This window comes from Manacus candei, unplaced genomic scaffold (assembly GCF_025592945.1).
Source record: "Manacus candei isolate 608988 ecotype Guabito, Panama unplaced genomic scaffold, ASM2559294v1 h1tg000017l, whole genome shotgun sequence".
Classification (NCBI taxonomy): Eukaryota; Metazoa; Chordata; class Aves; order Passeriformes; family Pipridae; genus Manacus; species Manacus candei.
This window is the reverse complement of record NW_026138065.1, coordinates 3,313,666-3,338,004: the sequence shown is the minus strand read 5'-3', so window position 1 is coordinate 3,338,004 and position 24,339 is coordinate 3,313,666. Positions and strand designations below refer to the sequence as shown.

General features: G+C 38.7%; 1 protein-coding gene across 6 annotated transcripts in view; it reads left to right on the top strand.

Moving 5' to 3' along the window:
* The first annotated feature begins 585 nt into the window (after positions 1–585).
* Positions 586–24,339, top strand: part of LYST (lysosomal trafficking regulator) — a 79,478-nt gene continuing 55,724 nt past the window's right edge. For 2 of the 6 annotated variants that reach the window (XM_051783191.1, XM_051783186.1), the window contains exons 1-6: positions 589–692; positions 13,213–13,298; positions 15,240–15,324; positions 16,100–16,298; positions 18,631–18,721; positions 21,072–23,160. In XM_051783191.1, coding sequence (XP_051639151.1) covers positions 16,107–16,298; positions 18,631–18,721; positions 21,072–23,160 — 2,372 coding nt within the window. In that variant the 5' untranslated portion in view covers positions 589–692; positions 13,213–13,298; positions 15,240–15,324; positions 16,100–16,106. Of the gene's footprint in view, positions 693–1,982; positions 2,234–13,036; positions 13,299–15,239; positions 15,325–16,099; positions 16,302–18,630; positions 18,722–21,071; positions 23,161–24,339 lie in introns of those variants that run through there. The other 4 variants (XM_051783187.1, XM_051783189.1, XM_051783190.1 and 1 more) reach the window with 4 other exon arrangements.

Genomic DNA, 24,339 nt, shown 5'->3' with positions numbered 1-24,339 from the left:
GAACCAGCTCTGACAGGGAGTTGATCGAGCAGCTTTCAGGGCAATCCTTTCTTCTGGGCAATCCTGCAAAGCGCCAAAGCCCAGCTCTGCAGCCGTAAACTTGCTCCAAGAATTTACTCTAAGCAAACACCAAAGCAGAACTCAAACCCTCCGGAGCCCTTCGTCCTGCAACCAGCGAGGCAGCGCAGCACAGCGAGGGCAGCGGCTGGCAGCAGCCTGGCAGCGCCAGACGCCAGCGGGCGAGATGGGAACAGATACGTGACACGCCTGTTAAGAGCGTTTCTGATGCTGCCATTAGAGCCGGGGAGGGGGTGGCCGTGGCGGTCTTAGCCAGCTGAGCCCTTAGATGGGGACCACCCTCCCGCTCCGTTCCCCAGCAGGAACTGCAGCCCGGATCTGCCCATGTGGCACCCGCCGGGCGCTGTCACGGCGGGGCCACGGGAGCACAGGGAGCCGCCACCCCCGGGCTCGCCGCAGCGCTGCCAGGAGCGCCCTCCCGCCGCCTTTCCAGGGGGAGCAGGGCGGGAGCGGAGGCGCGGGGTGGGGCGGGCACTGTGTTGCCGGAGCGACGGGGGCGGGCGGCTCGGCGGGGCCGGGCAGGAACCTCCCGCCATGGGCTGCCGGGACGGTGACAGCGGAATAAGAGCGGAGCGGGCGGCCGGGAGCGCCGGCTCCGGCGGGGCGAGCAGCGGGTAAGGCCGGGGCGGGCACTGCCAGCGCGGGGGGCTGGGAGGCAGCTCGGCAGGGAGGGAGCTCGGCGGGCACAGGCCCTGCTGCGGGTTTCACGGGGCCGAGGCCGGCGCCGGGAGCCGCGGGGCCAGGCGGGCTGTCAGCGGCGGCTGCCGCCTCGGTCGGCGGGAGGTGCCGCTGGCGCCCGGAGCAGCCCGGCGGCGGCGCCGCGGTGGGCGGAAGCAGCAGGAGCCGCGGAGGCGCAGGCGGGGCCCGGCCCGCCCCGGGGCTCCCGGGCAGCGGCGGCCGCCGGCGGCGGGAGTGGCGGTGCGGGCGCGGGGCCCGCGTGTTTCCTGGGGCCGGCGCCGGGAGCTCGGCGGCCTGGAGCAGTCCTTGCGCACGGGAGGCCTCGGCTGTCGCCGAAAGGCGACATTTAATACCCCGTGTGCGTATCCAGGCGGTGCGTGCCGGCTCTCCTCCGTCCCCTCCCGTGTTACCGGGATGCTGCGCGGGTGGCTGAGCGCTGGAACAGGTTGCCCAGAGAGGTTGTGGAGTCTCCCTCACTGGTAATAGTCAAGAACCGTCTGGACGCAATCCTGTGCCGTGTGCTCTCGGATGACCCTGCCTGGGCAGGGAGGCTGGACCAGATGACCCGCAGTGGTCCCTTCCAGCCTGACCGATGATCCTACTATTCCCTGTGCTCTGCCTCGCGGCGGGATGCGCTGGGCCAGGGGTTGGCGCAAAGCGGGAGCACAAAGCCTTTGCTGTCAGCGAGGCGTGTGTTGCAGACAGGAGATAAACCATCGAAGAAAAGCAAATGTGGGCTGTTCACGGAAATGCGATAACGCTGGCAGACGTGGAATAGACATCAGTCGCAGCTCTTCAGCGCCTGAGCTGCCCTTTTTTTAAAAAAAAAAAATCCATTAAAATGGGTGGACAGATGAGCGATGGCAACTCTTCTGGATATACTTTGAGCGTGGGGAGAGTGCGTGAAGATGTTTCCCCGGGGAAAAACAAAATTCTGAGAACTGGACATTACGTGGTATCCCCAAAGGAACCGAAGAGCTGCCTTTTACTTACCTCTGCAGTGAGAGAGATGGCAGGGAAAGGAGGTGCATTACTGGCAGTGAGAATAAACCTTGTAGGAGAGAAAGCAGAGCAATTGAAGAAATTCAGGGAATCAGGTGGCTGCATGTGGTGGCCTAGGAGTTGGAAAAGCATCTAATGTGGTTATAAATGGGACAGGCTGGAGAAGAAAATCTGGATGGGAGACTTTTTTTTTTTCCTTTGTAGTGCCACATGAATCAGTAAGATTTTAATATAAGAATCTACAGAAACTTGGAGTAAGTGATGCATGCTTGTGTCACTAACAGAATTGTAATGTTGCTGACAAGGTGGTAGGACAACCATCTGTTTTAGTCATGTGTATCATAATCTTATGCTAGGTAGCAGAAAACATATGTCTAAAACATTTAACTCTTCCTGAAGGAAGGGTCTCAGGTTGCTTGCTTGGACAGGAGACCATGTCTGCATGGAGCTTTTATCATAATGGAGCTACAGCATGGTAAGGACTCAGGAAAATATTTTTGAATCTCCTTTTTTCCTTTATTGTAGGCTTACAGACCAGTAGTGAAGAGGAGAAAGTATCTTCTTAGGTGCTTTAGGAAATATGTGGTTTAGTGGCTCTGAGAGTTACTGGTGGATGTTTAAAATAAAGTAAATGAAAAATGAGATTGTTTTCATATAGTCATAACTGAGGAAAAAAAACCCACATCTTTTTCTAGGGTATTTTAATTTTACTGTTCTTTGTCATTGTACTTTGGACAGAGAATCTTGCAAGCTAAAGGGATATGGTTTTCAATACTTTACTTCTAAACCCAAAGGTAATAGTAAATGAGACCTCAGGAAGTCAGTTGTCACTTAGTTTGTAAGACTGTACACAGATTTCTTAAGAGGAGTTATTTCGATGTCACTCCCTTCCCGCCTTCCCTCTCTCTTTCCCCGGTGAATTTCTTTAACCATACTCAAAGACAGCTTTCCACTAAAAATATTTAATTGATTGTAAAAAGCTTTTTTGTTAGGTTAATAACCATTTAATTAAGATTGTTTTTAATGCTTCTTTTGCTTCCTCCTTTCTCTTAGTCTGTGTTAGGTTTTTCATATGTCACCATATCAATTGTTAATGCGGTTTAAGACTGTGAGCACTTTGAACAATAACATAGAATCTGTTGGAAAGTCAGACAATAGGTAAAAACTGGAAAAGGAAACTGTATTCTTAACACTTACTGAAAGTAAGTTGCTGTTCTCATATAGTTACAGTTAAGCTCAAAGCATGTAAGCAAATACTGTGATTCTATGAACAACCACTTCAGGAAGCTATCAGTTTTGTGTTTCTATTGTCAGTGATTTCTGTAATAGACCGTGGTGCTTCCTTATTAATATAAAATTGTACATCCTTTAGCTTGTCATCTAATTTCCTTAGTATTTGCAGAATTTTGCCATTGTCATGGTAGTCTCTTTTCAATTAAGTTAGTGTTGCCCATAGAGAAAATCTGAGGCAAAACTAATTTTGATACTTTTCTTTTGAGGGCAGACGGGAGCAGAGGGAATGCAGGGTGAAATGATTATTTTGTAAGAGGATTCAGCCGCACCAGGAAGTGCTCGCTGTCCAGAACACGCCTGCTTGTCCTCTGCGGGTGAATTTCAGTTCTTTGCACTGAACAGCTGTCATTGACAAGACCACACTAATACCCCTTTTATTCCTTTTTGAGTTGTCAGACTCTGTGGGCTTCCTTAGTTAAGAACTGTAGTAGGTCTTGCCTGAGATGTCTCTACTTCATCTTTTTTGTTGTGTTTGTTGGAAAATTGGATTATAATGTTAGAAAAGGATTTTAATATGCGGTGGAGAGAGGGCTTTATGTATATACTTGGGATTACTTTGACTCTTACTTACTTTTCCAGTTCAGAGTAGTTGTGAGAATGTCAGTCACTTTGGCAAATTATTGCTTGATGAAGGATCATGGGCCTTTACACAGCATCAAGTAGTTGAGCTGGTGTCATCACAGTTGCTGGTTCCTGTGATAGCCCTGATCTGGTTATGGTACACCTGGGACAAGATCAGGTACAAGAGACCTGTGGTTCTTTTCTGTTCTGTCACCTGGACTGATTTGTCTGAGCTGGCTAAGCTGATCGAGCAGCTTGTAACTGCTGAAGGGGGAAATCTCCCTCCTGCAGCCTTCCCTTTACTGATATTGACAAGTGCCTGACCCCTCAATGTGGCAATTTAACAACAACAACAAAAAAATCCAGCTGAAAGAAATAGTTTTCTGCAAACCTGGGGAGATGAGTTGCATCAAAAGGAAATGGATGAATACAGTGCTGGAGAAAGAGGAAGGAAAGAAGGGGAGGAACAGAAACACCTTCTTGCTAGTCATGAGTTGTCAGGTGGGCTGAACTGTCGTGTCGGGGGGGACTGTGTGTTCAGGGACTTTGAAATTAGTCCATGGGGAAGTCTTGCTTCCAGATAGAGCACTCTGTACAGAAGGGATACTGGCACATGTTATGATGGGAAAGGAGAAAAAGATGCAGTGTGCAGTTGGGAGGCTTTTCTTGATATGTTAGCTCTTTGATTCCTGTTTGTAACCTGGGGTCTGATTAGAATCCCATTTTTCTTGGAAGTGTTTTTTTGTGTACTATTTGAATAGAATAGAAGCATGAGTCTTGCTAGTGTGGTTTTTAGGGAACTATGCTGTGCACTCTGTGAAGATACAACTTAAATCTGATGCTGAGTGAGAGTAGGACAGAAAAAAACCCACAAAATTTATTAGCTTACATACGTTGAAGGGATAGGTATGTAATGCTGTGATCAATGTAGTGAAGTCCTAGAATAGTGCTTGGCAACTGTAAGTGCTGAAAATTCTATTGTATCTTTGTTTTGGATATTTCCCTGAAGTTCCACTAGCTTTTTTCAGTCACCACTGCACATTTAATCTTAGTTCATTTTCTGTAGCTCATGTATTTTGTGGTTTTGGTGTATTACAGGAGAGCAGGGCTTCCACTCTTCTGTTTCTCTGTCTTATTTTGTAGTTCTCTTCTCCCCCACAGGTAACTCTGTACTGCCTGTTCTTGGTGTGGGTGGGATTTTGCAACAGCCAAGCGGTGGGAAGCAGTGAAAGGGTTGTATTGTACACTCCTGAGCTTGTGTGGTTCACCGTGGGCATCTGGGGCATGCCCTGTGACACTTTGTATGGGGTTGAGCCATGTGGTGCTGAGGCTCTTACTTAAATTGTGAAAGAGCTTTCCTCTTCTTCCTGGATAATTTAAGAGGTGGGAAGTGGAAGGCAAATCATGAATGGTGATTTGCGAAAGACGGTGGAAGACTACTGGCCATTGGGCTGTGTCTGTCAGGTACTTGCTCAACCACTCTGACAATCTCAGCTAATCCTCATGTTTATACATTCTTTGCCCTCTTTTCCTACACAGAGAAAGTTGAGCTCATTGGCTTCAGTTAAAAACATCATCATGCTTGATAGAGAAGTATGGGAGTATGAAGTGTGAGGTGCAATGAGGGAGTTCCTGGTTCTTTAGACTTTTGACAGTAGAGAAAGTCTTCATTTTCCCTAGAGAAAATTGGAAAGGTGAAATATGAGAAGGAATTACTGTTAGGTAGTGCCCAAAATAAAGCTTCATTGAGAGCGTTAAAACTGATGTTAACTTTGTGCAGTTTTGTTTCAGCAAACGCTTGACTTCATCTATTTCTCTTTAGTATTGTGGAGGTATTTACAAAGGATTTTTGTTCTTTTGGGGAATAAATGACAAAAAACATCTAACTAGATTGGTTAATTTTGGTAAACAACTGATTTGGATAGGCTTTTGTGCATTAACTAAACTGTTTTTGTTGCTCGTTCCTCATCTTTATCTGAAGGGATGAATAGTTCTCAATGTCTTAATTCTGGAAAAATGTGAATTAGTAAGGAAAATATTTAAGACTTAGTGCAGCATTCCTGATAGTTCATAATTCTGTTGCAGGAGCTGATAAAAATCCAGAAATATACTTTTGTTATAAGATTTCAAGAGTTGAACTCTATCCAGATTTTATTCAGTAGTTCAGACACTGAAATAGTCTTAAAATTAACCAAAAAAGTGCTAGTCTTTGACCTTCTTGTTCTTTCTGTTGGAAGGCAAGAGAGTTTAGTGATCTTAACTTCCAAGAATTGAGAACAAACATTCTTATGACTTGCCATAGAGAAAACAAAACAAAAGCCCTAAAGTGTAAAACTTTGTGTACATTGTCCTTGTACTACTTGCATCTTACAGTGATATGGGGAGATTTGAGTCTCTGAGGAGTGCGTAGTTTCATTTTTGATTTGTATGTTTCAATTAGGAAAAGATCAAAGGAAAGTGGAATTCTCTTTATATGTCTGGATATATAGATGAAATGCTGTGTATCTGTGTCTTTTCAGCTGCTGAAGGTACTCCTCATTCATCTAGAACTATTTTTAGAAGCCTAAATTACTTCAGTTACAAAGTGAACTTGATTATTGGAGTCCTGCTAAATTCTTAGCATTTGCAGTGAAAATTATCATATGATGTTTGGTTACTGAAAATACTGCTTGGTTACGTACGTAGCCTTCATCTGGCACACTTCATGCATCTCCCCAGCTCGCTCTCAGCAGTAAAAAAAAAAAACCACAACTCTTTTTTTTTGTATGTGTGCATGTGTGATAGACATTTATAGTCTGGGGACTTGAAGTGGGCTTTTTTTTTTCGTTATGGATAGATTTAGAGTTTTTTTCCAGTGATTCAGCATTTTGTTAAATGTTTGTGGGTAAAGAGTTTTAGGTATACTGGGAAACTTCATACTCCTTGTCATTATTATGTGTAATTAAGTGTAATTATCAATTACACTTTTTCTGTTGGAGTCTATACTGCTTGACTAATTTGGAGTGTCGTTTAAACTTTTAAAATAAATTAAAAATCCTGACTGTTCCTTATTTTCATTTCCACTGGAGAAAAGCTACCTAAAGTGAGATGTTATGTGAGTCATTTTGCCTAAAGTTATCTTCATTGTTGACTGGGTCTTCTTGAGACCAGTTCAGTGCAAGAGGGGCATCTAGAATAAATACCTCCTTACTGTAAAGCCTGGAGGAAGTATGAGGTCTGCTTCCCTAAAGCCACCAAAGCTGTTTGCACATTGTAAAGAAGCTGGCATACTGAGCTTAAGAGAAATAACAGTGTATTAAACTCTCAGATAATTAGGTAATTTTTTTTATTACCGCTTTTAGAATTGCTACCTCCTATTTTGTCTGCGTCTGATTACCAATAGAAAATGCCAACTTCACTGACCAGTTTTAAAGACTCAGAAGCAGAATTTGTCTTCTGCCCATTAATGACCTCTTTTTTTTCAAAACTCTGATCATTGACCTTCCTCTCTTACTTAATCTCTTGTAGTGGGTACTTTAGACACAATGCCAAAATTTATCTTAAGCACTTTACTTTCTAGTTTTAATCCTCTACTAAGCTTTCAGTTTAGAGGAGCCTTTACTCATTCATATCCCTTCCTCAAGATACTGCTCAAGTTTTTGTCTCTTATTTCTCTGAGTATTGGTGTAATCAAAGTGTATAATCTTAAAAATTACAAAAAGTTTTGTATAGTCCTCTAGGTCGTGATTTGAGTGGTACGTTTATTGTTTAAAATAATCTCCAGGTTGATACTAAGTGGTCTGCTTAATTGTAGTGTAGTCACAACTACAGTGTTTTTCCCAGTTGTCCGAGAGACCACACTATCTGCTGATCTGCTGTACTGCAGATTATTGTAAGAGGGTATTCACAAAGTCTGCCTGGTCATGCAGGGCTGGTCTGTGTAGGCTCCCTGCTGGAGAGAACTTCTGACTTACCTGGAGGAAAGCAGCAGACTGCTGCTTTCATTTTGCTCTGCACAGTCTGTGGAGGTTAGTCTTGGTATTTAGATTTAGTTGTTACTGTGCAATATGACTGTCAAGGCGGTAAGTATAAAACCTAAGTGTGGAAGAAGGTATTTGTATATATGTATATTACATACATACACTGTATGTGTGTAATACATACAGAGTATTAACTGTATGTATTGTAATTTGAGGAAGAACTTGTTACCATTCTGAGAAGTGTTCGGAACAAGGCTGACTGGGGAGCAATGCCTCTTCAGCCTTTTCACTGCTAAATGTTTTATAGATTATATTCTTCCTTCATTTTTCTTTAGGAAGAACTTACTGGTCTTTCCATTCTGCCTTGTGCTGGAATATTTGTCAGTTCCTTCCTTTAGTACCATGTGTTTGCACAGGTGTTGCTTTCTGACTCTTCAGATAAGATCTGAAACAGATCCTAGCCTTCAGCTCTGCTAACACAGTTTGTCTCTAGCATTTTCATGGTATTAATAGCAGCATGAATATTCTTCAGGACATTTTAGCTGGTCTGCATAATAGCAAGCATATTTGTTTCTGACACAGTTAATGTTGTAATGATCATCTTTGAAGGCCTCCAGCTTTCCCCATGCCTCTTGTAAGGAATGCTTATTTTCTGTGCCTGCATAGAGTGGTCTGAAATATGAAAATTTTAAATGAACTGGAATGGATTTAATTTAGCTAACTATGTTGTAGTTATTGACTTAGGATATTACAAGACCATAAGCTTATCATAAACTTGACTATAGCATGTGTACAGGGTTAATGCATTGCTTGAGTGTAGGTGATTGTTTGAGAGCCAGTCTTTCATTAGTGTTGTACTTTTTATCTCGTTAGATGAATCATCTCATTTTTTACTTGATTTCAGGCTTGACAAGAATGTATTCACAGGTGTTTCATATTATTTGACTAAATAAAATTCCATGTTAAGTTGAGAAGCTGTCCCAAAGCACTTGTGTAGCTATCCTGCGGGATTCTTTGCCATTAACCATCTCAGGGATATTTCATCCAGACTCAAAGGAGGAAATTGTTGATAATCTGCTAACTTGTAAAGGGAATATTGATCTTCATAGCTCAAGGCAGAACCTGAGAACCTGCTGAATTTTAGCAAGAAAAACTTTCCTAGCATTGATCACTTAATCTCTGGTGCTTTCTTAGCATGCAATTGGTATTGCCTTGCTCTGTTCCATTACAATAGATTGCATTGGTCATTACTGCAGTGAACAATTCTTTAAGCTTTGCACTAAAGACTCCTAAAAATCTTAACCTAATTCATATTTTTTTCTGAATGAAGGCCATATATGTCAAGTAGGTATTTATATGTGAAAAACCTAGGATGACACCTGTGTGCTGCCACAAGTTAGAGCCATTGTATAATTAGTTGTAGGTAATAAGTTAGAAACTTGCTGTTTTGAGTTGATAGTCACCCTTGCAGACAAGCTTGTGCATTTCAGGGCCATTAGTAGGTTTTTCATTTAAGGGACTGGATCCACAGAATAATGAAATGACAGTATACAGTAGAAACATTGGGAATGTAAATCGAAGTTTATTTAATGAAAGTCATGTCCTAAGATGAACTTTGGAAATGATTGAACAGAAAAAAATGAGTTGTGGTGTTTGTTTTTTTTCTTGTATGTAAACAAGAATAATGTGTACACATTAATCTGAGATACCTTTGAGTGATGCTTCTGTCATTCAGAGCTGGTTTTACCAATAGTTATGCTAGAGAAGTGAGATTCCAGAAATAGTCACGTGGGCAGATCAGACTTAAACAGAGGTTGGAATATATCACTGGAAGCTGATTAAACTCTAGCAAATACATTATAAGTTACCTTTGAAAGAATACACTGACCAGATTTTGGAAGTGTAGTCTGCAACAAACTGTGCCCAAAAAAGTTGCCTGTCAAAAAAGCCTGAGACCTGAATATCCATGGGAAATGATAATTTGGGAATAAGGAAGGGTTTGTTTTTTCTTTCTTTTTTTCTTCTCACTGTGTGTTACACCACAGATCTGGGTCTTGATCCAGAAAGATGACAGCTCTGAAACTGAGAAGGTGACCTGCCTGTACCTGCTATAATGCCACTTTGCCACTAAGTGCCTGTAGCCTTGGGTGTGTTTGCTAATTAAAGGTTTGCTGACTTGATTTTATATCTATATCTATCTATATATGATAGGTATTTTGGGAAGCACCTTGTTCCTTTTATTTGGCCAAACCTGGCATATTATTTGTCTAATCTTATTTGTTTTTTTCCTTGGCGTTCCTATTCTACATCAGGAATGGCTAGTTTAGCCATCCAGGTCACAATGTTCCTAGCTGTACACAATATGAAAATCAGTATTTCTTTAAAGAGTGGGTTTTTCAGTATGCACAGATAATTCCTTTGTCTTTTTTTTTCCAGTGTAAGATATGCTTTCACATCCACTTAGAGGTAGAAATTTTCTGATTCTCAGGTTGTATAAGCACTGAACTTCATGGATTAAATTTTAATACCAAGGGAGCAGAACATAAGCAGACCATATACTTATAGAAGGCTTAAGATACTTGCAGGAGCAGGGCTCTCAAACTTCAGGTGTTGCAAGACAAACATCCCATTTAGGTGAGATTGGAGTTAATACATAAAGGTGGCTTCAGTAAGATTATGCAGACATAAACATGCTTGTATATACTGAAGTATCACTGCTCTGAAGATCTCAACGTACTTTTCAGTGTTCATTAAAATAATACTTGTTTACTGTCTTGTGAAGTTGACACACTTCCCTGGCTAGTTAAAAGGACATTGCATGTGTTATGTATCCAAACATACCAAGCATTTTTGGCTTTCGCTTTTTTCTTTATTCTGGGTAAAGAGACTCTGACTTGTTTGGAAATAATATTTATCTAGTGCATTACACAGAAGGCTAAAAGCTGCTTACTGCACCCCTTGATGAAAGGATTTGGTACCAGTAGAACTGCTCCAAGAAAATTGATAAGTACCTGCAATCTTACAATAAATTCTGTATGTGAAGAGGTTGTTTTTCATGTGCAGTGTCATGGCTGGAGAAACGCTGCTTTAGTATGTTTTACTAGGTTTACTGCTTCCGTAACCCCAAATAGTTAATAAATAGTAGCAGAGGACAGAGCAGAAAGTGGTGGAAAATATAAAGTAGGAGGTCTGCAGAGCTGGAGTGTTGTCTGTTTTCAGAATGAACCAAACTTGAAGTGTCTTGTTTTTGCTCTTGTTTGCATATGTCTGACTATCTGAATTGCTGGATGATTAGTAAATGTTCCCTGTGTTTTGTAAGCTATGCTTTTGGCCAATTGCCTTGCATCAGTAAAGCAAGGCATCAAAGCATCTCAAGCTTTGAGATGCTCTGCTTGAATTGCAGATTCCTGTTTTCTTTAGGTGCGTTGCTCCTGCTGTGTAACCTGTTTTGGCAATATCAGCTAGGTATTTGTTTCCAGCTTGTGTAAAGTTTTGAATCGTATCAAAAGAACAGAAAAGGAAGAATACTGATTTTGGTGATGTTGAGCCTTCACTTGCATTTTTCCACCAAGTACAGACCTCAAGGCAACACTGTGGCTCCCATCTTGTTCCAGGCCATACATATTTCTCTATTGAACTCTCTCAGGCTCTACTTTCTTTTCCTCCCCAGTTTGCACAGAGGATTTAATTGTTAGTCATATTGTTAACAAATTTCTTTAAACAGACAATCAAAAGTGATGTCTGTTGCTAACAAGATAAACTTAGTTTCTGCAATAAACCTGACAATCTGTGCTACAATTGCAGAAAGTGGAGTGTCTTAGTGTTAATAACAACATGCTGGTGCTCTTCGTTATGCATGTGCCCTCCTCTTAGAGAAGCTTGAGCTTAAATTGAAAGTTTAACCCCAAAGTTAATCTGATTAAATAATGGTTGATATAATTATATTAATGTTAAAATCCTTGAAGAGGTAACAAACATGTTCTCCAGAGCATAAATATTAAGTACAAGGTACTGGGCTGGGACAAGTATTTGCTAAATGAAATAAATACTGTGTGAAATAAATGTAGCATTTGTTGGCCAGTGGTGACTTGTATTCCCGTATACTTTTTTCTAGGCAACAAGTGAAAGGGCTACAAGTTTTGAACTGGAGGCCAGAAAGAACTTGGTTGTACCTTGTCTTATAGAAAGTGAAGGAGTTTTTTAAGTGTTAATTTTATTACCTACTAAAAATGCTACTTCATTACAGTTTGTACTTAAAAGGACTTGTAGCCGTGCCAAGCCTGGCCAATGTTTATCTCTTACCTGAAACAGAAAACTAGGGAAGGTAAATAAATTACCACTTCATGTAGCTATATATTCTCCACTTCTCTTTACATCATCTGTAAAACAGCTTCTTGTAAGTTTATTTTTCTTATGAAACTGGCTATCACTCCTTTAGTGCAGTAAGATATTCCTTTAACCTGGTAGACAAGACTGCTTTATTGAAGATAACATAGTGACTTACAGGAAATTAAAGCTTGCAGGTGGCTTTTATGTGCTGTGCATGCCTTCTTAGGTACATTATCACCTTGTTTTAGTTGGACAGTCAAGCCTGACAGTGCAGCTGTATGAACAGCACTCAGTAGCATGCCTATTTTAGACTCATGTAACTATTAATGAGCAATTTGAAGATACTTATTGGTGTCTACTTCATAAAAAATAGAGGTGGTTTAAGAAGTTGCTTTTTTTGCTAAGACTATGAAATTAATATTAAAGAAAAACTTAAAAGTTGTGGAGAAGTAGGTTTATTAGAGCACTAGTTAGGGCTGTTTATCAACTGGAGACCATCAAATGCTTTGCCTTTCCTTTAAGTCCCACTGCAGCTGTTGGACAACAGTTACTGAAAGTAATAAACTAGCATCATGGAATTTTGACTTCATTTGCCTTAGTACTGTACTTTATTACGATGTTGCTGTAACAAATTAGTACTTTCTACTTTTTATCATATTACTGGTTATTCCAAGCTGTTCTGGAAAATGCATTGCTGAAAACATAATCAAGGAAAGGCCTAGTTCACTCTTATATACGGAAAATTAATTCTGACCCTAAGCTTTTGTTGTATTTTCTTCTTTCCACAAGTTGTACTGACATTAGAGATAATACCATTAATCATTAGCACTGTATAAATTTACTATATATTTGATTCAGTATTCAAGATTGCTAAATTGATCTTAAAATTAAGTTCTTTTGAAGCCCACTGAAGTAAGTACAAGGCAGCCTTACACTTTAAGATGCTCAGTTGATGAGCAACTTCATTAAAATGGAAAGAAGTTCAGAGAAAATACAAGTTTCAGGTGCAGGAAATTGATTTCCACCATAACCGCAAACAGAAAATAACTCCTTTGAGAGTTGGTGCAGGAAGGGGCCAGAGGGAAGATGTGATACAGGTTGAATTATGAGGATGATGGAAGGATGGGCATGAAAAGAGCAGATTATAGGAGAATGTCAGATCATTCATGGCTGTTTTGATTTGTGGGTTTTTTTTCCTTTTATAAATAAATACTATGTAGTAGAGGTGATTTTTATGAAATATGATGATAAACTTCTCGTGAGTGAAATGGAATTTAAGATTGTGATATTTTGGGTTTTGGGTTTTTTTTAGGGCTGGCTATGTAAACCCCTGCCACACAGTGTATTCCAGAACTATAATACTGTAAACATCCCACTGGAACTGTACACAGCATTCTGGTAGGTTTCTTTCTGCTCTCATATGGCTTAGTTTGTATGCGATATTTAGGTTTTGGGATTTTTCCCTTGTTAAAGTAACATCTCTGAAGTTTAAAGTACAGGGGGTTGTGTAGCATCAGCTTCCCTATTGCCAGGCACCACAGCAGTTAAAGAGGTGTCACTTGAAACAAAAGAAAAATGCTGCAGTAGACTAGATCCTACTTAAAACAAGTTGCCTGGCATACTTTCTTGGAGATGAAATTCTATGCTGTGTAGGGTGTAGTGTCAGCATATCACAATCTACAACAGAAGGGTGACGAGCAAGCTGACACCTTAGAGTGGGGTGGATTAAAAAAAATAAAATCAAAAATCAAACCAACCAAGCAGCCCCTCCCACCTCTGCAGAGTGTGTACTATGCTACATCATCAGCAGGGCAAGTTGTTCACTGAGTTCATCTTTAAAAATAATGTTATTTAAGTGCTAAAATCACTTGTCAGGAAGCAAATACAAAAGGGAAGAAGGTTGTCTGTCCATAGGCAGCTTTTTTTGGAAGCTTCTTAATTAATTCTGTTCTCCTTGTATTGTTCTTTGTCTCTAGCTTCAAGGTGGGTTGAATAATGAGGTTATATCACAAACTGTTTCCAAAGACACCTTTGTGCTGTCAGTCTGTTTCAGAAGTTAATTGCAGAGGAAGAAATAGGTACAACTGAGAACTAGCTAGCACTTGTTGGAACAAGTCCTTCTAAAAGAAGTCCTTCATTATCCAGCATGGTATTTCTTAACAATTTTTTTTCTGTACTGTAAAATGAGAGCATCTTAATTTAACACAGAATGGGTAAGGAATTATTTTGTTAAGAAGACATGCTTAATATCTTTGCATTAAAGGCAAAAAAATAATACTTTATCTTTCTACTGACGTTGGGAATCCACCCTTTTGATAGAATGTGGTAATGTATGTTAAATCCATGTAATAATGCAAGCAATGCAGGAAACCTGGAGACTGAAGCTTCAACTGGAAGGACACTAAAACATGATGGACAGCATATTTCTACATCTTCTAGTAGTCTGGTGCAACTGCTGAACCACTAGCTGCTTAAACTATTTCAATAAATTTTGAATATTAGCTGAAACAATAAGTTGTTTTTTTGTGAGGCTGTGGATGAAACATGTTTCCTAGCACTCAAAGGGAGGACTATTATTGGGAGCTTGCCTGGGGAACCTATGGTGTTTGTCTTCTTAAGGAAGTCTTTCATGTAATTTAAAGCTGAAGTTTTTATTTACTTGCCATCTGAGAATACTAACATTTTAGTCTTTTTTCTTCTTTTCCTGTCCCCATCTGTTTTGGTGGATATAATAAATGTCTTCTGAGTGCTTACCTAGAGACCTTTGTAGTTGAATGTTTTTGAGGCTTTTCTTGGTTACTACCCTTTGTATTCCTAATGATAAATTTACAGTTGATAAGTTTGCCATTGGTAATTTCCAATTTTTATTAACTACATCTTTCCCAGTGCTTAATGTAATAAAGATTGGTAATCTGTCAGGACAGACTAGAAGGACAGATTTAAAATGCGTTTACATCACCACCTGACTGCATAATTCACTTTCTCCTACTATCTATCACTTGCACCTAGAGCTGCAAGTTCTTCAAATATTATGTATGCATGTAGTAATCACTAATTCATACTCTTTCTAGAGGGAAACTATTTAAACTTGCATACCTAGCTCATTTTACATTTTAAACTAATGAATTTTATTATGTTAACTTCTCATATGCCAAATTATTTTCTCTATTATAGAATATCTGTTGTGCACAAGCATAAGCTACAAGTGAAAACTAGAGATTTAAAACTAAAAAAAAACCATCAAGAACTCTTCATAAGCTTCAAATAACTATCATAAAATGAGTTTTTAAAAACAAAGTGCATATTAATCATGATATATTTTTCTGTTTTTAAAAACAGGTGAACCAAGAGTGATATTTCCAGAACATATTTGCTTTTTTCCCCAGATAGAAGATAAATGTGCTAAGCTGGCAGAGTGATTCTGGTAAGAATGTTTCTGTTACTTCCACAATGAATGTTATTATATGTATAAGTGTTTGCAGTTTTGCTACTAAAAGGAACTTTCTATACCATTAGTGCGAATGAACTTGCTTTGGCTTCCAAGGTCTTATTTAGCATTCACTAAGTGGGGTTTATGTGGATTCATGGATCACAGAATATTCTGAGTTGGAAGGGACCCACATAGATCATGAAGTCCAACTCTTAAGTGGATGGCCCATACAGGGATCAAACCCACAACCCTGGCATTACTAGCACCATGCTCTACCCAACTGAGCTAACCTTCCAAATATTAAATGACCTTGTTTCCGTAGCTGACATCACTGATTCTTATTTTGTTTTGCTTTCTTCAATGATCCTCTTGCATTTTATACAGCTGAGTCTTACATTTCTTGTCTTGTTTGATTTAAATGTTTCTCCGTAGACTAGTGCTGACAAGAAGAGCTGGAACGAAGTCATTAGCTTTCACTTGTGCAGTAGGAGGGAATGCTCTGCCACAGGCTTTTACTTGATAGACTTATAAAGTCAGTGTTTGGGGTCACGGGCTGTTATCTAAAGTTTCACTGAAATAAATTCTTTAATTTCGTTCTTTCCATTCCCTTCCACCCTACATTGGTATATTGACTCCTCAGTTCTACAGACACTGTCTTTGGAGGGAGTGAGATACAGGGAAGAAATGCTCCCTTCTTTCCCCCAGTCTTTTTTCCATAAGGAATGTGTTTTCTGATGGAGTTAATTTCTGTACTTTCCTCTACTTACAGCTCAGACATGAGCAGTGCCAGTAACTCACTGGCACGGGAATTCTTGTCTGATGTCAACAGACTGTGCAATGCAGTGGTACAGAGGACAGAAGCCAGGGAAGATGAAGAAGAGGAAACTCATATGGCAGCACTGGGACAATACTTAGTTCAAGGCCGTGGGTTTATTTTACTTACCACTCTGAACTCAACTATTGATCAGGTAGTAGCTTTTCTTAACTGGTTATAATTTTTATATTCAACTTTGACTGTGTGGATTTGTCTGGCTTATGTTGTTCTTGGTGCTGGTTTTCCTTCCTTCTTATGGAAGAGTGCACGAGTTAATTGGAAAGACCATAAGTTCAAAAAGATATGTTGCAGTAGTATTCTGTCCTTCAGCAGGAACAGAAAAAGAAAAATTAGGTAATCATATACCTATTTGCCAGCTGATAGTCAAATGTTTAGCAACCATCAAAAAGGCATTTGTAAAGCTCAAGTGCAGTAGCTGGGTAGAAAGAAGAAATAGATTATAAATTTCAAGAGAAATGAGTGTTTATTACTGCAGTACAAACTGACGGTTTTTAATTTGAGAAGGTACTCCTGGTTTAAGACAGTAAAATAAAATTAAAATATACTCCTTTTATTTTCTTTATTCTGTTTTTTTGGGCCATGAGACATATTTTTTTCTTTAAGTAACTTGGTCTTGGACATAATATAAAGTAAATATATTGTAGCTTCAGCTCAAAAGAGGAAGTATTTTAGAAGACATGATCAGTTTATACTATTTTTTATATAGAAAGTCTAGCACATGTCCCTGTAGCTGCAGATGTCCATTTCTTTGTTGTCTTTCTCCTTTCCTTCCTCTTCAACACTGTGGGATAGATACTAAGCAACTGCTTGGCTGAGATGTGCTTTGAAACTGCAGATCCCAGTATTTAAACATAATGAACCAAGTGAATTCTTGTTGAGTTTATTCAGCCCTTTTCTTAAGTGGAGTCAGCTGTTATTGCTGGTCAAATTCATCTTGTATGTTTGATTTTCCTTCATGAGGTGACTTGTACTAAGACTACAGTTTGATCTTCTGGTTTGGTTCTGACTTTCAGTAGGTGCACTGTCTAAACAGCAAATCCACAAGACTACAGTTATACATAACTGTGGGTTTTTAGATGTCACTTGAGTTCTACATAGTTGCTGTTAATAGATGCTTCAGGACCAGAGCTGTTGGAAAAACAGCTGGCTTTCATGTAAGAAGGAATTGGGGGATTCCATGTGCCTCCCCTCCAATAAAAACCCATTTCTGAATTAGAAGGGGGAAAAAAAAGCTTGTAGCATCTGCAATTCAGCAAGTATTTCCTGAGGATTTTTTTAAAGGCAGGGAGAAATGAGGAAAGTAAATTTTTTTGAAGTGTACCACTGAAATTTGAAGTTAATATTTTGCGTTTTTTCAGCCTCATTATTATGCTTTGAATGCTGCATTGCTCATTCCCACTCCCAATTAATTTGTCTTGCTGAGAATACCCTAGTAGAAGAGAGTTGGGAGAATGACTTTGAAAAAGCTTTGTTTTCAGGTCTTAATTGTACTGTATCAATAGTTTTAGATTTTATCTTTAAATTTTCATTTAAATTGATAGCCTTATCAGAAAAATACAGCTATTACATATATAGAGAAATAGCTGTAGAGCTATCTCTATTACTATATATATAGCTGTATATATTTGTTATTTATATATTTATATATAAAAAAACTATTGAAGTTGCTTATCTCCATACACTTCCATTTCATTGTTACCTTGAGTTTTTGGAGAAGGGTGTTGCTTCAATTGCATGTCCCTGAATGATATCAAGTGCCAAAATGCTCAAATCTGCTTTTTGTTTTTGAAATTTTTGACCTCTAGGGCTGAAATCATTCTGATTTTGCTGCAAAGCACTCCATAAAGGAATTGGTTGAATTCTGTGCCTTCTATGATTCTTCTCTGCATTGAAATTCTTAGTGTATAAGTGTTAGAATCCCAAAAGGAGGGAAGATTTTTACTGGTTATTCTGTTTAAGAGTTTTTCTAAATTGAGTAACCTTCTCTCTTTCCTCTTATAAAATTTTGCCTTTGTGTTATAAGTCAATAAGATCAGTTATAAATGTAAGCCTTTTTTCAGTTGCTTAAGAATGTCGCTTTGGAGAAAGTAGAAACTTTCAAAATAAAGTTCTTCGAAGTTACATTTTCAGAAGAAATTTCAAACTCATCTTGGGCTTCATGTTGGTTTTGATTAAATCAACAAGTTCTGTGCCTTTGATTTTTCTTGTTTTCTTCTTTAAGAAGTTCTTTCAACAAGAGGGATTAGAAGAACTTTGTATAGAAACAGTTGCAGAGGTGTAATAAATATCTTGGATGCTTTCTGACTGGCTCTAGTTAATGATTATAGCACTCTGCAGTTAGGTCATTTTTTCAGTGCTTAAAACAGCAGAGAGACATAGGAACTGAATAGCTTGGTAAAATAAAGAAGGTTAATCTATTTTTTTAAAAGTACAAGATCTTACTTTTTATTTTGTTCCTAACATAGGAGCTGACATGTCGAGAAGAACTTCTGACCCTCCTTCTGTCACTTCTGCCATTGGTGTGGAAAATCCCTGTTCAAGAAGAAAAAGCAATAGGTATGTTTTATCATTTACAGTATTAAGCACCTAAAGGAAGTAGTTTGTGCATTACTACAGAGTTCAGGACTCTCTACTAAAGAGTAGCCCATTATAGTACATATGCTCTAACATGGAATGAAGATGTGGATTCTGCAGAGAATTTAAGTTCAAAAATACCAGTGTCCTATCAGCATACAAGGAAGATAAAAATAATGCAGAGAAGGTAAAGACTTGATCAATGTGAAAGGTAATGCTTATGTTACTGTGTAGCTGAGCTCGATGTTGAGATTTTTCTTCTTTTCATGTGATTTGGGGGGAAAAGAGATTTGAAAGAGTATATGATATTTCTAATGCAAAGGGTTTCGTGATGAGTAGAAAGGGAAAACATACTAATTTTAAAAAAAAAAAAAAACAAACAAAAAAGTGATACCTGTTGACATTAAAGACAGGATGAGACAAACTTTTTCTTGTGAAATTGAAGAAATTGGAAATAGAGAATAAGCTTAAAACCAAACAGTGGATAAGAGAATATGAAAGAAGTGCAGTGTTATCAGGAAGTCAGGCCCTGAAAAAAAGGAATAATGATGACTAGATGACTATGAACAGAACTAGGCTTGATTCTTTAGAAAACGTCATGTTCTGTGTCAAACTGATATGCTAATTGAGCAATCAAATCACAAGGGTTCAACTGCCAAAGAGTCAGTTTAAAGTGAATTAAAGAAATGAAAAGGATTACATGAATTGAACTCTGTGGAAAAACTGAACAAGGAAATGTCAGTTATTTTGTTTTTTTTCATTTGGGATCTTACATTTGTCTGATGCATTCTTTTCCCTCCCAGAGGATGAAGCAAAGAGAATGAAATAAATAAAGTTACCTGACTGCTTGAGGGAGTTCCTAAGGATTCTTATCTGAAGCTCTCCCAGTGTTTTTTGCTGTTGGAAACTCCTGCAAATTGAGGCTTTTGTTAATGTTTGTAGACTTGGAGTGCCAGTTGCATAGAGCTTTTATATAATAAGCTTTCCTGCTTTCTCAGTTGCATCATTCTCTCATGCTCCTGTAAGCATGATGGAATTAAAGAAATGTTTTGGTTATCCTACAAGAGCTTAGTGGCTTTTCCAGGGTTAGTTTAAAATGCTGTTGTGTAAATAGGTTTTAAGATGTTGTGGTTTATACATTGCATAATGTGAAGTTTCTACGTCTACAAATTACCTTCTCTTCCCATTGATACAGTAAACCTGATGTATCCAGTTGTGCACTAAGTACTCTTTTTTTTTTTTTTTTTTTTCCTTGACTGAAACAAATCCTCTGGTATTAGGCAGGTTTTTTCTTTCTGTGCAGGGAATGTCCTTTATTTGGTAAAGCACTCCTGGTTAATTTCCTGCCTTTAAAGCAGATGATGTTTCTTATGTATCACAACTATGATTTTTGAAACAACAAGGCTTGCACATGGAAGCATCTTTTCTTTCAGCTTGATTTCAGCTGTTTTTAGCTATTAGGTGGGATTCTAGGGTTTTGGGGGGGTGGAGGCTGTTATTGTTAGCTATCACATTTTTCTAAATACTGAATTTACTGGATGATGGATGCTTGCAGTTGTTTTATGCTAGTTATTTTACTGCCCAAAGCATCCAGTTACGGTTCTGTCACTACTGAAAAATAACATTGGACTTAATCCAAGCACATACGGAGTTGTTTCTCTGCTTACATTTTTGATAGTTTGAGTTTACTGATACAAATGAACTGGTAGTACTCGCATTTTATTCTTAAAAATCTTCTTGTCCATTGAATCAGATTTAAATTTCATATTTGCTATTTTATGCTACGTACTTGAAAGTTGGGGTTTTTTTGTCTTGGCTTTTGTAGGAATATTCAGCATCCTAAACATTATTCCTTTCCATCTCCCTCTTGTCCTTGACTATGTAAAATTTCCTACTTTAATTTCTACTTCTTGTATTTGGAATAAGTAATACTGAAGTAAAGACTGAGGTCTGTATACTTGATGATCTGCACTGTTTCTAAGTAGAGAAATATATTTTTTTTATTACCACTAGTATGCTTCTTTTTGAGAATGGAATTGTGCCAACAAAAAGTTTTAGGAAACCGTCTAGCACATTTTTGTCTAACCCTAGGTGGGAAATAAACTAATTTGTCTAGGCTTCGAAAATACCTAGTATGACTCCTAAACATGAGTTGTTGCTGCCTGTTTTATATTAAAAATGTCTGACATAGGTATATGCAAAACCATGACTTATTAAGATATAACTTTGTTGCATGTTTTTGATCTGGAAGTATTTAACTATAGAATTAGTAAAAATGCTTTACGTATTATAATGTTTCTTTAATGTTCTTTTGTTGTCTTTTTTCCAACAGATTTTAATATACCCTTCGCAGTAGACATATGCCTGACCAAAGAGAATAATACAAGTTCTGTGAAATCTACTCAGGAAAAACTAAACTTAGATGGAAGCATTCATTCATCTCTTCAGACTTCTGTAAAGCTAAATCTTCGATCTCGAAAAAGTGGACGTCTGCGCAAAACCACCCATCGTTACTCTGTGCGAGATGCAAGAAGATCTCAGCTGTCCACTTCAGATTCCGAAGGAAATTCTGATGAAAAGACTACTGTAATAACAAAACACAGACACTCCCAATTACTGCAGCCTTTTTTAACATATCCTGTTAGGGACAACTACCTTGTAGATAGAAGTGATCGCCTACCTGTGGAAGTGGTACCAAATTCTAATACCAATGCCCCTAACGTAGAAAATTCCAGCAAAATTATTCCAGCACATGAACTAAACCCAGAAACTTTGAATGAGCCAGCTGCAGGAACTTCTGAGAGCAACAAGGATAACTCTCCTTTTGACTTATGCCATGTCTTACTGTCTCTCTTAGAGAAAGTGTGCAAATTTGATATTACTTTGAATCACAGCTCTGCTCTTTCAGCCAGTGTGGTGCCCACATTAACAGAGTTCTTATCAGGATTTGGAGACTGTTGCAATGTAAGTAGTAACAGAGAAAATGAAGTAGTTTCTGCAGGGTGGACAGAAGAACCTGTGGCTCTGATCCAAAGGATGCTCTTTCGAACAGTGCTGCATCTTATGGCTTTAGACATTAGCAATACAGAAACAATGCCTGACAATTTACGAAAAAATTTAACAGACTTACTTAAAGCAGCATTAAAAATCAGAATTTCCTTGGAAAAGCAACCTGGTCCTTTTTCTCCAGGTTATGAGAAAACACTACAACAGCCAGTTCAGGATGACTACATATTTTCTAGATATCGTCACAGAACCTTGCTTCTACCTGAGGTTATAAAAGGCGCCTTGCAGATTTTGATCTGTTGCCTACAAAGTGCAGCCTCCAATCCATTCTACTTTAGCCAAGCTATAGATCTGGTTCATGAGTTCATACAGCATCAGGGATTTAAGCTATTTGAAATAACAATGCTTCAAATGGAATGGCTATGTATGAAGAATGAGGGAGTACCTGGGGAAGCCTCAGAGCATCTGAAAACTCTAATCAACAGTATCATGAAAATAATCAGCACTGTCAAAAAAGTGAAATCAGAGCAGCTCCATCAATCAATGTGTACAAGAAAGCGGCACAGACGATGTGAGTACTCTCACTTCATGAATCACCACAGAGATCTCTCTGGGCTCTCTGTATCTGCTTTTAAAAACCAAACTTCCAAAAACCCTTTTGAAATTTCTGATGGAGAAGTTCATTATCCTGAGAGATGCTGTTGCATTGCTGTTTGTGCACACCAGTGTTTGCATTTGTTGCAGCGAGTTTCTTTGAGCAGTACCTGTGTTGAGATTCTCTCGGGTGTACATAATGTAGGAATATGTTGTTGTATGGATCCAAAGTCTGTCATTGTCCCACTGCTCCATGCTTCCAAGTTACCAATATTAAAAAACTTTCAGCAGCACATACTGAACATCCTTAACAAGTTTATATTGGATCAACTGGGTGGAGCAGAAGTATCTCAAAAAATTATACAGGCATCATGCAATATATGTACTGTTGACTGTGATCAACTCACTCAGCTGGAAGATGCCTTGCAGGGCAACTCTAGTGATGCTAGTCTTGCATCTAGTTCCTCTTGCAGAGTTCAGGGAATTCTGCCTAGCACTGGATCTGAAGATATGTTGTTGAGATGGCATGCATTGGAGGCTTATCAGGACATTGTTTTTGAAGAAGACAAGCTACGTGGCACACAGATTGCAAGCCATATTTGCCACTTAATTCAAAAGGGAAATGTAGTGGTCCAGTGGAAACTATATAACTGTATCTATAATCCCGTGCTTCAGAGAGGAGTTGAGCTAGCTTGCCATGCTCAACAAGAACTTGGACTAAGTACAGCTGATAAACACACATGCAGTTACCATAGCCAGGATTTGCCTTCTGAAGTACTTCAGGTTTATTTGCAGATGCTCCCCGTGTTGCTTAAATCCAGGTTGGTTGATTTTCTGTTTATTATTGGAAAGCATGCTAATTATGTACGTAGCTTTGTATATTTGTTAGTGATCAGAACATAAATTTTATTTGGACTCTAGGCAGTGTTTGGATATTGCAGGTGGCAACAAGGTAAATGCTTGAGTAACATAAGATATATGCCTAGATCCATAAACCATAGAAAGTGAGGGTGCTCTACTCATGAATTATGGTCTTTAATAAGCCAAAGTGTGTAGAAACAAATAAAAATCTTTGTCCAATGTGACATGCTCTCTGCCTCTTCATTCCACATGCTAAAATTAGTCAGGAATGTTGAACAGACTGATATGTCATTTTTCTGTGGGAATTAGACTACTTAGTTTTCTGTTTCCCTTTTCCTTCTAGAATGGTTACTATACCATCTTTCAAAATAAGTCTTGATGTTTACCTGTCCTGAAATAACTATTTTCTAATTTACAAAATCCTGTTCATTTTAACATAGTTGAGAAACAAAACCAAACCAATCCCAGAACACAAAAACGCAACAAACATTCTTCCAAGGCATGAAATAGTAACTTTCTATTTATTGTTGAATTGATGCCATAATGTTTTAATACAATATACAGAAGTTTTTTTTAGAATATGAATGTGTCCTTTTGTCCAGGAAAGATTCTGATTTTATTTCTGTTGGACTCCTGAAATGAATTTAGTGGGGGTCATCCAAGACAATTACAAAGATTAGACTAGTATTCCAGTTTATGTAAAGGGATTGTCTGATACAATTTTACTTCTATCCTAGTCTACACTGTATCAGTAGCTATTAATTTTTGAAAGTGCACTTAGTGGCAAAGAGGCAGGAGGAGTTAAGTTTAGATTTTAAAAAGGAGTTTAAAATATCCTTTTTCTTACTGGCTTAAAGATGGGAATATACAAGTGAATGATTGATTTGATTCTAGAGTAACTTGGTTAGAGTAAAAGCTGATCCTGTGAGAAGGAGATGAGTGGTAAGTAAGGTAGATGTCTAAAAGCAAATGTAGTATGCTAAAAAGCTTACAGATCCTTACTCCAAATTTTGTATGAACTTAGCGTAAATACTTGGGGAGTAGAAAAAAAGGAAAAATAGACTTGGAAACAAATATACAAAAAGTTTTTTGACATTGACATGCTGGCAATAACAATTGCACAACAAGTTGTGCTTGAA